This window comes from Primulina tabacum, chromosome 16 (assembly GCF_025594145.1).
Source record: "Primulina tabacum isolate GXHZ01 chromosome 16, ASM2559414v2, whole genome shotgun sequence".
Classification (NCBI taxonomy): domain Eukaryota; kingdom Viridiplantae; phylum Streptophyta; class Magnoliopsida; order Lamiales; family Gesneriaceae; genus Primulina; species Primulina tabacum.
In genome coordinates this window covers 5,766,927-5,782,804 of record NC_134565.1, presented here as the reverse complement: position 1 = coordinate 5,782,804, position 15,878 = coordinate 5,766,927, and the positions used below count along the sequence as shown (strand labels likewise).

At 38.9% G+C, this 15,878-nt stretch overlaps 1 protein-coding gene across 1 annotated transcript; it reads right to left on the bottom strand.

Annotated features, from left to right (window-relative positions):
- Positions 1–10,514: 10,514 nt before the first annotated feature.
- Positions 10,515–15,555, bottom strand: LOC142528690 (protein LONGIFOLIA 1-like). The gene is given in 7 exon segments (XM_075633785.1): positions 10,515–11,457; positions 11,536–11,683; positions 11,767–12,465; positions 12,468–13,835; positions 14,108–14,178; positions 14,472–14,748; positions 15,206–15,555. Coding segments are annotated over 6 exon segments (3,267 nt in total). The 5' UTR covers positions 14,629–14,748; positions 15,206–15,555; the 3' UTR covers positions 10,515–10,633.
- Positions 15,556–15,878: the final 323 nt, after the last annotated feature.

Below are 15,878 nucleotides of genomic sequence, written 5' to 3'. Positions count from 1 at the left end.
CAGAGAATTCAAAAGCTCAGAGAAGAGTGGACAACTGAGGACAAAAGAAAAGCCAATCTTGACAATGTGGCCAAAGATACTCTATACAAAACACTGGACAAAGCAACATTCAACAAAATAAAGATGTGCAAAACAGCAAAAGAAATTTGGGAAAATTTGATTCAGTTATATGAAGGAAATGACCAAACAAAAGAAAATAAACTCTCTGTTGCTGTTCAGAAATTTGACAATATCAAAATGAAGGTTGGAGAATCAATGAATGAGTATGATGAAAAGGTGAGCAGTATTGTAAATGAATTAAATGCACTCTGAAAGGTGTATACTAACAAAGAGGTTGCACTAAAAGTGATGAGAGGTCTTCCAAAGGAATGGGATGTCAAAACTATGGCTATGAGAGAATCTAAAGACTTGAACCAGATCGAACTTCATGAACTATTTGCTGATTTAAAGGCTTATGAATTTGAATTGCAGAGCAGAGAAGGAGAACCATTTACTCCTACAGCTACAACTGCTCTAGCAGCTGTAAGAACTGAATCAATCAGTTCAGTCGAGAAATCTGCCGATCAGTTAAGCAATGATGCTATGTCATTATTCATCAAAAAGTTTGGGAGGTTCATGAGAAAGAACCAAGGAAATTTTCAGAAGCAATACCAGAGAAACAATTCCAAAGAAGAAATAAATGCTTGCTACAATTGTGGCAAAACAGGTCATTATATTCCTGACTGTCCTAAACCTAAAAAGGACAGTCAAGGATCAACTGACAGAAGAAAGAAATCATATGAGCATAAGAGAAGATCCAGAGATGATAAGAAAACCTACAAAAAGAAACATGAGGTTCTATTAGCTGAAGAGAACAAATCCAAATGGGCAGAAACTGATAGTGACGAATCAGAACCAGAAAGCTCATATAGCTCAAGTGATGAAGAGAAAGTCAAATGTCTAATGGCCAATGATACAGAAGCAGAATCTACAAGTCAACAGGTATTTGATTTTAGTTCAACTGATTTTACACGAGAAGAACTCATTTTAACATTGCATGAAATGGTAAATGAGTACCAGAAACTTGCATCATCATTTGAGGAAATAAAGTCAAAGCAAAATGATCCCATGGACAATAAAACCAAAACTGATGAATCAGTTGATGGGTTGAGTCTAAAAAGGGAAATTGCTGAGTTAAAAGCAGAGAGAAAGAAAGATCAGTCACTGATCCAGAAATTGATCCTTGAAAATTCAAAACAGACTGAACTCATTCAATCTTGGAATAAGTCGTCTACTGCACTGAATGAGATGCAGAATTCACAAAAATCAGTTTATGATAAAACTGGTTTAGGGTTCAGTAATCAAGGAGAAACGTTTTCAAATAATACTCAACCAAAGCTGACAATGAACAAAGGGAAGTACATTCACTTTGTCAAATCAGCAGTGGTACAAGAACAAATTGAGCCCAGTAAACTGATTAAACAACCTACTGAGAAGTTGAACAAGGCTAGAAGATATGGGATTGGCTATAGCCAAAAGCTTTCAACTGATTCACAAAGCGGGTCATCAAAAAGATTTCAGAAAAACTATTCGAATGGCTATGTCAATTACTATAACTGCAAGCCAGTTCAGAAGAGATACAGATTGAACAATCAGTTGAATAAGACTAAAACACATACTGTATCAACTGTACACTACTCACCAAGCACACAAAAGCCGAGAAAAACCATTTGGAATACAGCTACTGGAAAGTCAGTTAGACTAATCCAAGTATGGGTTCCAAAGGGACTAATAAGTTTTGGACCCAAATAGATATGGGTACCAAATCATATTATGTGTGTGCTTGCAGGTAACAGGTACAGATAAAAATTCAATATGGTATTTGGACAGCGGTTGCTCACGACATATGACAGGAGATGCAAGTATGCTATCTCAACTTACCAAATATAGTGGTCCAAACATCAGTTTCGGAGATAATTCCAAAGGTAAAACCGTGGGTAAGGGTAAGTTTATCCATGGTAACTTTACTATTAAAGATGTTTTATTAGTAGAGAATCTGAAGTATAACTTGATTAGCATCAGTCAGTTATGCGACAATGGATTCTCGGTACAATTTGATAAAAACTCATGCTCAGTTAAAACATCAGCTGATGAAATCATACTAACTGGCAAACGATGTGGAAACACATATAAAGTCAGTTGGAATGAACAGCCTCATGCACCAGTCTGCTTTATTGCTTCAAAATCATCTCAAAACTGGTTGTGGCATAAAAGGTTAAATCATTTAAACTTTAAATCCATTGCCTATCTGAGTAAACATGAACTTGTAACTGGTTTGCCCAAAATAAATTTTTCAAAAGAAAAACTTTGCTCAGCATGTCAGTATGGAAAACAAGTACGATCTTCTTTAAAAAACAAGGGTTGTAAGTCTTCATCCCGATGCTTAGAACTATTGCACATGGATCTCTTCGGTCCAATACCAGTCATGAGCTTAGGGGGAATGAAATACACATTGGTGGTCGTAGATGATTTTTCAAGATTTACTTGGGTTATCTTTCTCAAATCCAAAGACCATACGGCTGCACAACTGATTAAAATCTTTAAAAGACTTTTAAATGAAAAATCAGTTGGGATTGATCGAATCAGATCTGATCGAGGAACTGAATTCATCAATCAAACACTTTCAAGCTTTCTAGAAAATGCTGGAATCAAGCATGAGCTCTCAGCAGCAAGAACTCCTCAGCAAAACGGTGTAGCTGAGAGAAGAAATCGAACCCTTAAAGAAGCTGCTAGAACAATGCTTGCTGATTCTGATATTTCTCAAAGAATTTGGGCAGAGGCGGTAAACACTGCATGTTATACTCAGAACAGATCAATGATTAATAAGAATCATATGAAAACACCATAAGAGATCTGGCATGGAAGAAAAAGAATAATCACTTATTTCAAAATATTCGCCTGTAGATGTTTTATTCATGATAATAGTAAAAATTACTTAAAAGCATTCGATGTCAAATCTGCAGAAGGAATATTCCTTGAATATTCATCAGTTAGTATAGCTTATAGAGTCTTTAATAAGAAAACTTTAAATGTTGAAGAATCTGCGCATGTTGATTTTGATGAAACTGCACTAACTGATAAGCCAACTGATCAAGTTGAGCTAGCTGATCGATTTTCAGATATCAGTTTGGAAGATGATGACAAAGATGAAAATCATAATAATCAAAACATCCTTCAAACACCAGAACCAGAGATATTGGATCAATTAAATGAGCAGGAAGTCAATGCTGACAATCAGTTATTAAAGGAAATTGATAATATTCAAATATCAGCTGACGAGGCATCAACTGAAGCTGAAAACTGCATTCAGTTACCAACTGAAGAAGTTGCAGATGCAACGAATGCTGAGTACAGATGGAGAAAATCACATCCACCAGAATTGGAATAAACTAAACGAGGACGGTTCAGTTATACGCAACAAAGCAAGACTAGTAGCACAAGGATATAGGCAAGAAGAAGGAATTTACTACGATGAGACGTATGCTCCAGTTGCAAGATTGGAAGCAATCCGAATATTTCTTGCTTATGCATCTCACAAAAACTTCAAAGTTTACCAGATGGATGTGAAGAGTGCATTCCTAAACGGTCAGTTACAAGATGAAGTATATGTTGAACAACCTCCAGAAAAACAGAGTTAAAACCAGATAAATATTTCATTACTTATAAATGTTGGTCTGGATTATATCATCATACTTCTCCTCCACAACAATTATCCAAAATTTCAGCCAAACAGATAGAGAAGAAGGAGCAGTCTTGAGAAAGCTGTGAGAATGAGCTATGCGCCTCAGGATCTTCAATTCCTTGCGGAGCATCAGCTGATACATGTGACCGTCCTTGAAGACGTCCACCCACACAGCAATATTCAAGTGCTTTCTCACTTGATTCAGTTCTGCCACCAATTCAGGAGTGGTGGCCTCCCCAGAGTTGTATAAGAGCTCAAGCTCCTGCAATCGCTCCCAGTAATGCAGACTTTCATAGAAGACTTCGTCTTCTATCTCAGCCTTCCTGGCCTCCACAGAAAAGGGAGAAAGACTTGAGTCACCCGTATCAGACATTTTTTATCTTGAATGTTTTGGATGATATGTCTAAAACTAATTGAGCCATTTCTATTTATAGCAGAATATCAAGAAAGCTGAAGAGTCGTCAACGTTTCAGCAAAACCAATACCTCTCTGACCCTTAAAATTATTTTGTAGCACTACTTTAATTATTATATGCACCAATTTAGGGGGAATGTCAGTTTTTAAGACGTTAACTGAGAAGACAATCGTTTGTGAATTCTCAACTGACTTGAATCAGTTTTCCAACTGATCGTTCAGCTTGAAAATTTTACAAATCTTCTCACATAAGTTAACCAATTAAAAACTTATTATATTCCAAATCAAATGAGGTGACTAAATTTTTATGACGTGGCATATTTTAAAACCGCTCATTATTATATACACACGATTACAGCACACGTGCACACATTTTTATTCAAAATTTTTCCCGGGCTGACACGTGTCCAGAATTTGAACAGTCACGAACAAAAGCATTTTGCCCGCTTCACTTCAGTTCTATTCTTCACAATTACAATCAGTTTCTAAGAGTATACAAATTTCAGAACTTATTCTCTTCAATTTGCAGATCACTACACTTTCCGAAATGGCAAACCAGATCCCAGCCCATATCTTGAATGCGATGGTCATCAATTTTAACTCGGTTCTATCGATTCAAGAAGCAGACGTTAAGAATGTATTTCTAAAGCTTGAGTCGGCAGGTCTCAGGATGTTCTTGGGACAATCTTCTCAGAAGATATACCTCAAGGAGGTCAATGAATTCTATCGGAAGGGATTTATCACTGCTAATGACACTATCTCTGTGACTATCAATGATCAGTTGCTACTCCTTTCTGAAGAAGCTTTCGGAGAAATCTTCTCTTTGCCAACTGATGGTTATGTCAGCTTTTCTGAAGTAAAAACTCATGACATTGAAGAAATGCAGTCTCGACTATCTACTGATGGACGGAAAATCAAGGTTTCCGATCCAAAGAAGGAACTGAAACCAGAAATTCAGTTGTTAGCTGATATCGTGGCAAAGGGATATTAGCAAAAGCCGGTTCTTATGCTGCTCTTACACTCGAAAAATTCCAGGTAATGACCATAATCATGGGTGAAAAAAAAGAAAATTGGAGATATATTCTTTTTAACATCTTGAAGAATATGCTCAAGTCATCCAAACAGTCATGTGGCTTCGCCATCCAAATCAGTTATCTGTTAAAACTGAAGGGTTTGGTAGCTGAAAATGCTGAAAAATCATCAAAATTCAAGGTATTTACTGCCAAAAACACCTTGCCATCAAAAACCAAAATAGAGGTTGAGCCATCACCAGTCAAGAAGGTCAAAACAGCAAAAAGGAAACTGATTCTCAGTTAATCAGATTCAGAGAAAACTCCTTCCCCTAAGCTTGTCAAGAGACCAAGGACTCAAAGAACCAAACCAATAACCACAGTGGAAGTCATTCCACCTGAGAAAATTATTCAATCAGCTGCTCAACAGTCCATTCAGGCTATCCCTTTGCAAGTAGTCTCACCTGATGATTCAGTTACCAAAGCAAAGACACCAGCTAAGGTAAGAGCTCCCTTGACTCTTGTAAATCGCCCTACCATCCTGCCTAGAGCCAGATCTAAAGGTGTAATATTAAGGGAACCAGTGCACTCCACACATTCTGGAATGGATCTTCCTCACATTCTCTCAACTGACAAAGGAAAAGGCAAGCTGGTTGAAGAACCCCGGCCATCTAATGTCATTCAAACACACATTGACCTAGTTTGGGAACAGGTCAATGCATTTGCCACATCACAATTAAAATCTTTTAATTGTTGGAAAAGTTTCAGAACAGAAATCTTTGCCAAAGAACTGAAGCATAGATCTCAACTGAAAAAGTTCATCAAGCTAGAAGCAATTGTGATGAAAGTAGTCAAAGCTGCTACAATTCCACAGGCATTAGAAAGGCAGAAATATTTCTTTAATCAGATTCGCGTCAAAAAGCTAACAAGAATGGTAGCAAAGCTGAAGTCCAACTACAATCCCACAAGTCCAACTGCATACAATGATAGAGCTGTGTTCACTCAACTGGACACAGATCTTAGTAGTCTGCAGAGTGAAATCAGATTTTGGGAAGAAGATCAGGAACTAGTTCTTCATGACAAACTCCCCAACTCAAATATTGAAAAAGATTTATCCTCCTCTCCACAAAAAGAACCATCTCCACAACAGGCAACTGAAAAGCCAGTTCAGGGAATACCTCAATCCTCTCAGACAGAACATCAGCTATATTCTGAAGCAGAACTATCCTTGGCAAACATTGATGAAATCATTCAAGCTGTTACCTTGGAAGCTCAGCTAGAGGAAATACAATATGACTCAATTACCCATTCAGCTGAACAACCAGAGCAAGACATTAAGATATCATCTGAAGCACCAGCTAAGTCACTTATTGCTGAAAAATTTATAACTGCTCAAACTGAAGTGCCAAACCAAACTTCAGAAAAAGAAATAACTTAATCGGAAAAAGCTCAAACTGAAGCACCAGTTCAGCCAGAAACTTCTGCTGAACAAGATATTCAAACTGATGAACAAGCAAAACCCTCAGAACAAGAAACTGCTGAACATGTAGAAGGTCAGTTGCTCACTGAATCAAAGGAGCAAGAACAAATTTCAGTTAATTCTCCACAGGAGGCCCCTATGTATGAACCATCCATCTCCATCATTCAGCCAGACAGTCCATTTCTTGATCAAAACCAACGTTCATCATCTCAAATTCAAGAAAACATTCCAGCTCAGCCTATGGCTGGAACAATGGAAACTAATCAAGCATTAGTTCTTTTTGGACAAACATCGAAGCATTCAGAAACGCCCAGCAAGCGACCTCCAATTCAATCCACAGAAATGGATGTTGTTCTTGAAGAAATCCAGAACATACAGTACAATATGCAGCAGATGCTCGCTGAAATCAAGAAAATTCAATTCGAACAACTGTCTCATACTGTCAAATTAGATTCTTCGACTGAATTTGACTCGGCGAAACTAAACGCTCTTCAAGCCAACATGGACTCTCTTAGCAGAACTGTGCATGAAATAAAGAAGGGGCTAGTTAACTCACTCTTTACAACTCAGGATGTAATCAGTCAGAGAGTTGAGCGACTGGAAACCTCTATTTCAAATAAAATAGAATTGCTACAGACCTCCCTCACAACTGTTGCCACAAGTATCTCATCAGATGTAAAAATTCTTTCCATTGACGTTCGAAAGTTATCAGACAAAATGGAGTTGTTTGACAAAAAAGGGGAAGAACAGCAGCAGAAGAAGAATTAATCAGATTATTAGAATCAACTGATATAATATTCTCAGATTTTATGTTATCTACAAGGAATCCAGTTATTTTATGATTCAGTTGCGTAATCTATTATCTACAAAGAGATCACTTATTCGATTTTTAATCACTTGGTTTTGTCAAACACCATAAAGGGGGAAATTGTTGGAAACTAGATTCTGGAGTTTGACAAAACATGAATCAATCGATTAACAAAATATGAATCAACTGATACGCGCAAGCAAATTCGGCAACTGAACTTATCAACTGAAATCAGCTGATACAATGATACAGAGTAAACTGATCAGTTAAAACATTCAGCCGAATGCCTCAAAGTCTCTCAACTGAAGATGTCTCGGGAAAGAACAAAGAAGACATAACAGATTATAAGAGCACCGCACAACAACCAAGACTACTTAAAACAACGCATTCCGGACAAAGCAATTAAGACGCCGAATTACAATAAAAGAAGCAAACAATATCGAAGGAATAATCAAGTGGAAACCAACGGATACAAAGATTCAAATTTATCTCAAGATTACCGTTGGAAAAGAAGAGTATAAATATGGCAGAAGAAAAAAAAGAAGTGACGATACATCATTCAAAACTTGCTATTACTCTGTCAAAATCTCAGCTCACTCTTACTTGATTTATTCGTAGCAATCAAGGCTACAAGTTGAGCAAACTAGCACTCTGTAATATTTGTTAATTCAATAGTGCTAAGATCAGTTACGCACAGAGATCATTTTGTAATACTAAGAGTTTCAGTTTAGGCAGTGAGTAAGTCCTAACTGAAGTGGGTCTGTACAAGTATTGTATTGGATCAAAGTCTTTTAGTGAAAATCCTATCTTTGTGATAGAAGGGGTGACGTAGGAGTAATTGAATTCTCCGAACATCCAGAAACAATCCTTGTGTATTTTATTTCAGTTATGTATTCTATCTGTCAGTCAGTTACCTTCCGCAACTATCCTCAGTTTAACTGATTGATATTGACCAACAAGATTCCGAGAATCAGTTTGTCACCAAATTGAACTCAAAAATTCGATAAGACCAATATTAATTGAGAGTGTTTATTCAACCCCCTTCTAAACACTCTTGACACGTCAATCGATCTTATCACATCTTTACCAAACAAATGAGCCACAAGCAAGGACATACCAGACGCCATAGAAGAGTGAATCACGGGAGTATTCATCATCGAGGTAAGAATCGAGGCTGGTATGGTAACTGGTGTAGGGGAAACGATTACTCCAGAGGACGGAGTCGGCATATTAGGAGCACTCAGAGATGGGGATGACTTTGCAGCTGGCAACCTGAAAACCAACAAGGGAGTAAGCAAAAGCATATTCACACTCTATTTCGTAAGCAAATACACCACATACCTAGTGTCTGCGGCCTCAATAGGGGTGGCAACAGGGACAGAACCAGGGTCAATAGACCGATTGGGGTCAAAAACCACTGCATGTACACAAGAATTATTAAGGAAAACCAATTGCTACTCTGTATATTACACGGCCAAACAATGGCCAATCTACCGCAACTACAACTTGGTACGGGGAGTCACACTCTTTTCTCGAACACATCAAGATTAGTCGTACAAAGCAGGAAATAGAATTGCAAGTCAATCAAGACGACAAACAATATTCAAGGAATTGAGAAGCATTGAATAAAGTTCAAGAGAGAGAATTACACATGGCAGTAGAAAGTGGTGAACTTCCAAAGGAGGTCGATTGTGCCAAAGGCTCCCCGAAGGCCGGTGTGACCACGGAACATCGTGTGGAAAGAACAGAGGTAGCCGTAGAAACTCCGAAGCTAGCCGTGACCGCCATTAACTGGTGACCCAAGCCGAGAGGAGCGTTCGCCCTTGCGGAAGACGACGGCCCAACGCTCGTTGGAAAACCCATCGATGACCCAGCGACGGCAAGGAAAGGATTAATGCCAGTGGCAGACCCGGCGAACGCGATAGGTGCAGGGGCGGAGACATTGACTTGAGAAGGAGACGAACCTTGCGCCGCTGGAATCAGGGGGTGGCGACGGAGAAGAACCTCGAAACAATGACAAATCCTCGGCAACCGCGGAAGAACCGGCGAACGCGGTGGATGGCGAGATGGAATCGACGGTCGAAACAGAAGAGGCGTTCACACCGCTCGGTTCAGATGGACGCGCCGGAGAAGAACCTTGAGCCATCGTTAAATCTTTGGCAACAACAGCGTGGGGGAAACAATGGCAAAAGAGGGGCGAATGGGTTCAAAGAAAAATAATCCTCTGGCGGCAGCAGGGAGTAAAGAGCAACAGCGCCGAGCAGGAAGAAGAGACGGAAGCGAATATTGGGGATTTGAATCTGAAATGAAATTGGGCGTGAAGAAATCCAATGGAAAGAATTGGGCTCGGCCCAATTCTACTAGCCCACTTTACAATAAATGCTTGCGGACCTTTCCAAATGAGCAAATTAAATACGGCTAAGTACAAGCATTTTGGCCCAATGGGCCAATGCTTGCGGGGGTCAATTGTTTGGGCTAAAAATAATTAATTATGAAAGCCCAATTTAATGTTAAGCCCAATTAAATTATATAAGTCCATAACAGATTAATTCTTATCAATTCAAACCGATCACAACGTGGGAGGAAAGAAATGGAAATCGTGTGAAGGTAGTGGGAGAAATCATGGGCTCATGGGGGAGTGGAAGAAACTACCTTTCACAGCGAAGAAAAAAAAGGGATCGGCAAGCACAGAAACGACACAACACAACACAACTCTACAAACAAATCTGCAAAAGCTCTCTGCTAAAATTCCAATATTCAAGCAATAGTTTTTCAAGCTTTCCAGTATATTTCTAGCAATTTACGTCTTCTCGTTTTAGATTTCATCAACTCTATTTGTTATATTTTTATGTCTTGTAAATTCCTACGGTTTATTGAAAATATAAACAATGTCAGGGTTTATTCCTCAAATTCCAATAGTTTTCTTCATTTTGGCGTTATAGTTGTTTTAGGAGAATAGAACCGACGGTCAAATTTAGAATTCACTTTCGTTTGTTTTTAGAAGTTAGATTTTTATTATTTTCACAAAATCGGTGCACTTTCGCACCTGGCACGCCCGCAAATCAAATATTGTGCAGACAATGCTACAACAAACTCAGAAGGATTTCCTTTACAATGCAACAATAAGTTGTTTAACATTTGATGATTTGAATGGTTAAACACGCACAAGAACCATGTTAACACCAGGCAAAGGGTATAAGTTACTTTGAGAAGTGATTCCTATGCCTGCCGGATTTCGTTTTCATTCCAGTAGACTCTCGGATCACGATCTCGTCGACTAAATCCTTAAAAATCAAACGTTCGATGTCAAGAACGGGACCAGAGATTTCATCATCGAAATTTGTCCAGCTTTCAGACCGCAGAATCAAATCTTGACATAAGATGTTTTTCCATCCGTCGTCCTCTGCATCAAAGCCACCACATTTTGAAGTTTCGGTGCGAAGCCCTTCAATCTCGGAACACAATTCTCTGAGAAGCTTCTGTGCATTCACTGCCTTTCTTGCGGGCTTAAGCGTCCTCGGCCATGGCTCAGAAAATGCCAATCTTTGGGTAAGAATCTCATTCACTGTGTCAAAAATTAGTTTTCGATGAAATTTATCTATGGACATCATCTGAGCTGTCGTCCTTCCGTTGCTACGTTCTTCCTTCAGTAATGTGCTTGCTTTTGTTTGTTCCAAGACCAAAAACAAATCAGGGTTGATAGGATGGCCGGATGGATGGAACTGGAAATTTATCAGGCTCCCTCCGAGGTCTCGGAGGAGGAGACCTGAAGCTAATAGAATCTCAGAAATGTATCGGTGATCCGGATCTGTGTTCTCGCATAAAGAGGCGATGTAATCTGTTCGAGCTTCATCGTGGCTAGAGTTGATCCTTCTGAGCTTCTGGACTAAATTTTCGATGTTCTCAAGTTTCTCTCTGTTCATTTCAGACGTGATACCCATTTCTATGGAGTTCAAACCACAATTAACCATTGAACTTCCTTGAACCGCGTTAGTATTCTTCTCTGCATAAATGGATACATCAACTGCAAAATGTATTGATTCAATCAACTGCTTATTTACTAAAGATAATTAAGCTTAAATTCAATTTAAAAGTCGATTACCTTTGAGGGTCTTTCCTATATATTTCACAGGTGAAGGCGAATCATCTTTAAGTGCCACACTATCAAGAACAGAGATGGGACTTGAGTACTCGGTAGGAGCACAAGCTAGCTCCGCTACTTCTTCGTCGTTCAGTGTTAGGATAGATTTCTACGATCACGTCAAAAAATATGTAACTAAAAGACTATATTTAACCAATTTAAGATAGGATGTAGATAGTTCTAACAACCAACCTTTTCTGCCAAGCCAGATACCACACGTTCACAAGCCTTCATGGATGGATACTGCCTATCACATGTGCTAGGAGATTTTTCAGAACCATCTGCGCTTCTTGATTCATGTACGGTATTATCGATTAGTTGAACTAAGTTGTCCCTTTCACGGTAAGTCGAAATCCTTGGTTGGACGCAGATTTCACTAGGTTTTTCCTCGATTGTATGAAAGTTGGGATTTTTTGGCCTGCGTCCTCCAGCTGGTGAAACAGACTCAGTCTGTTGCTTGTTTGGCTGTTTTCTCAACTTACTTGAATCAGGAGGGGTGGTTGGTGGTCGAGTTCTTTTTTCCAGCTCGGATTTCTTCTGTTGATATCTTGGGCTGATTAATCCCGAACTCTTCCCTGAACTTGCATTGTTATCTTTAGCTGACTGTTGGGGACTTGTTGAATTCTCAGCGGCTTTCGAAGTTCTGTCATTTTTCAAATTGATGGGAGTCACATAATTTTCTCGTTGATTGGATTTAGTAGCAGAATCGTTAGTCGTTCTGCCACTGCTTGACCCCTTCCTACTTTCAACAGAGTTACTATCCTGATGTTTGGGCAGACCAGAAAAGCCATCAAGTGAAAGCATAGAAGCAGCAGGTATACCAGATTTCTCAACAAGTTTAGCTGGTTTCATGATTACAATAGGTGACTCGTAATTTCTTCCTGATCCTACCCCTTCTTCTTTGTGGAAGCAAGAATTTGATCCGTCTTTGAATTTCGACTGTTCAATAATCTAGAATCATGTATCGAACTTGAAATTTTTTGCTCATGATCTTTATGACTGGTAAAATTTGAACCTTGCACTTCCTTTTCGGTTTCTAAAAGTCCCTTTGCCTGCATTGATTCAAGTATCTGTTTAAGTGCTCGAAGGTCCTTTCCAGATTGTGTAAATTCAAGATCTTTTAATCTCTTCTCAATCTCACTGTAAACAGTAGGAATGGTGTTTGGAGTCTTCGCTGGAGCTCTTGTGCTTCTGGAGGCTGGTTTCTGAGAGCTTTTAGTTACATCAGTCTGCTTCCATGGTGCAGGTTCAATTGGAAACCGCGACATTGGTTTCATTCGTGGTGAGCTAGGCTCCTTCCACAAGTTTTTCGAAGAACTTGAAGTCAATAGTTGGATTGGTTTGCTTGAATCGGTGTTTGTAACAGACCTTGAAACATTAACAAAATCTTCATTTTGATAACTCCTACTCGAACCCACATTGGTTTCACCAGATGAGACTGAATCGGGCAGTGTTTCCAAACCCATCAGCTTTGCGACAACACTTGGAGGCCGTGCTTGGTTTCCAGGAGATTGTTGCAGATTCTGAGTCTTTCTATCAACCTCACTGCTTTCCTTCTGCAATGTTTTCACAAAAAAGTTTGATTTTGAGTCAGCTTTCAGGCTCCGCGATGAACCTTCCCTACTGTCTAATGAAAGTCTCGGAAGGTCTTTAAGCTTGAGGGAAGATTTGGAAACATCATGAGCCCGGTTCATTTCCCTTCCATCATAAGAAAACCGAGGGAAATCCTTCGAAAATGATGAACCATCTTTCGAGTGGTAGGACGCTGATCTCAAAAGTTCTCTAGGTTCATCATGATACCAAGGTGCTTCTTGAAGTTTAGCTAGAACTCTAAGAGACTCTTTGAGATCAGCAGTTGTAACTGAATTTTTATCAGGACATAAACCATGGGAACCGACACCAGTTTTTAAAGGTGGCCTAGGTAAGTCTCTGTGCTTCGCTACATTATCCGTTGCGTCCGTGAATTTAGCTTTAACCGATGATCCCTGAACTTCCCTGTACATGGAATCCTTCACTAAATGCCTGAGATCAATTACATGCCGACTAAAGTGCGGAGATGAATCCTGCAGGCTCATAGCTGAATCCCTCGAGGGAGTTTCCGGGAAAATTACTCCATCAAAGGAGGTTGGTTCTAACTGAGTAGTTCTGTTACAATCGAGGGAACAAAAAGAGGATGAGCGGGAAGAAGATGAGAATGAAGCCCTGGCCGATTCGGCGAATACTCTTTGTCTCTCTTGTACATTCTTGTTTGAGTATTTCTCCTGTTTTGGTACATGGAAAAGGTCGAATTTCAGAGAGACCGGTAATTTCCATAATTGATTACTCTATGGCATGTGGAGAAGATAGATAAAGACACTTTGAGATGAAAATAAAAGCATTCTAGAATCACAGTCTCATCCTAAAAAGTTCGATAAAGAGCATCGCAAGTTATTACACATCCAACCAGATCCGTGGTTTCAACTCGTATGATAATTTAATCAAAACATTCAGTTCATATCCACCCCTCGGCTAAAGTAAACACTTAAAATCTTACCAGTGATCCAGATCTTAGCTGTCCACTGGAAGAATCTCTCTCTAAATTACCATTACTGAAGTGGGATTTTCCTGCAAAAACTCAATAACGTTAAAAATGAGGTATACCGCAATTAAACCAACATGGCCGATCTTAAAACAAATCATTTTCATAATTTATGAAGACTAAACACTGTTATCGTCCACAAATTCATATTTCTGATGGTAACACAAATTGAAACCATTTAAAGTACTCCACACATAAACTACTTCACTATGAATGTCATCAAACCGGCAACAGAATCTCCTACAAGACATTATCGAAAGTTAATCTAAGACCGTTCTTGGCAATCAACCACAAGTAGAGCTGGAGAACAAATCTTTACCAGCAGGAAGCCTCTTCGACGTATGGCCGACAATTCGCCTGCCGCCGGTGATCATATGCTGCCGATCAAACAGCTGAAATATGCCAGTCATACATCCTATTTGCTTCTGCAAATCTAAATTTTCATCTGTCAAAGACTGTAAAAGCTTTGCTGCCATCTTCACACCCCTCAGTCACAATCACACCTTTTTTTTTTTCCCTAAAGTCCACCGCCTTTAAGTTCTCTGGTTTAAAGCCAAAACCAGCTTCCCATTTTGTCTCATATACTTCCCCTATTCCTGAACATCATTCAAAAGGTAAGAAGAATCAGTCACCAGCTCTGAATTAAAAAACTAGGAAAAAATAAACTTCGAAGTTTAGATAGTGAATTGACAAAACATCCCAAGAAGAAATAAACTAGCATAATCTCTACAAAATACACTTATTCATACACATTTGACAAGTAATTTTCTCCCCTGAAAATGGTTTCTTTCAATTGTACTGGTCAACACATCAAGACTCGAGCTTTTTCAACAGAAACCGTAGAAAAAAATCTTGCTTTCATACAGAAATATCTCCCAAAAGCCTCCAAGATTTCCCAAATTATCTCACTTTGTTTCCAAGAATCAAAGTCCGTAAACGAAAAGAATAAAGACGTCACAGATTACAAAAATCAGATTTTTTAGCCAAAACAGGCACTTGCAATGATAAAGAAAAAGTAAATTAAGCGTTATCCACGAACAACAAAGTTCTCACCGGCCGCACAATACTCAACATTCATCCACCCAAGAAACTAAGGAAATCATCACATTACAGCAAGAAAAATCTTCCCAGATCCAAAACAAAGCGCCATTGTCAAATCCCTTAAACAAGAATGCCTCAAAAATCAAAATTTTTTAAGACAGCCCATTAAAGCTTGGATGGTCAGTTGTTCAATGAAACATAACATGGTCCTTGGTCCAGCATCCACGAGGACACAAGAATACGATAAACAGAGCACAAAAGTTGGCAAGAATAATATTTTTCAAGAAAAATTTGTATCCAATTACTATTTTATTAGGGAAAAAAAATTGAGGAAGAGAGATGAAGCGAGGTGGGGGTGGGGGGGGGGGGGGGGGGGGTAAGGGCATTTGCCGGCTTTTCCTCGCTCCTCCATGTGGAAGGGTGCTGGTATATGAGTGGGTCTAAATCCCTCTGGACAAACATGTGATTTTTGTCTGGGATTAATTGGGTAGTAGGAGAGATTAAGCCAAGAATCGTGATTCCTTTTCAGTAATTTTTCAAGATTTTTTCTATGTTGATTTTTTAATAAGTAAAGATTTGAACGAAGATTGATCCAAGAAAAAGAGAAGATTTGAACGAAGAAAATGCAAGAAACACAAATTATGATTGTATAAACTCAAAATAATTTCAAAAAAAAAAATTAATT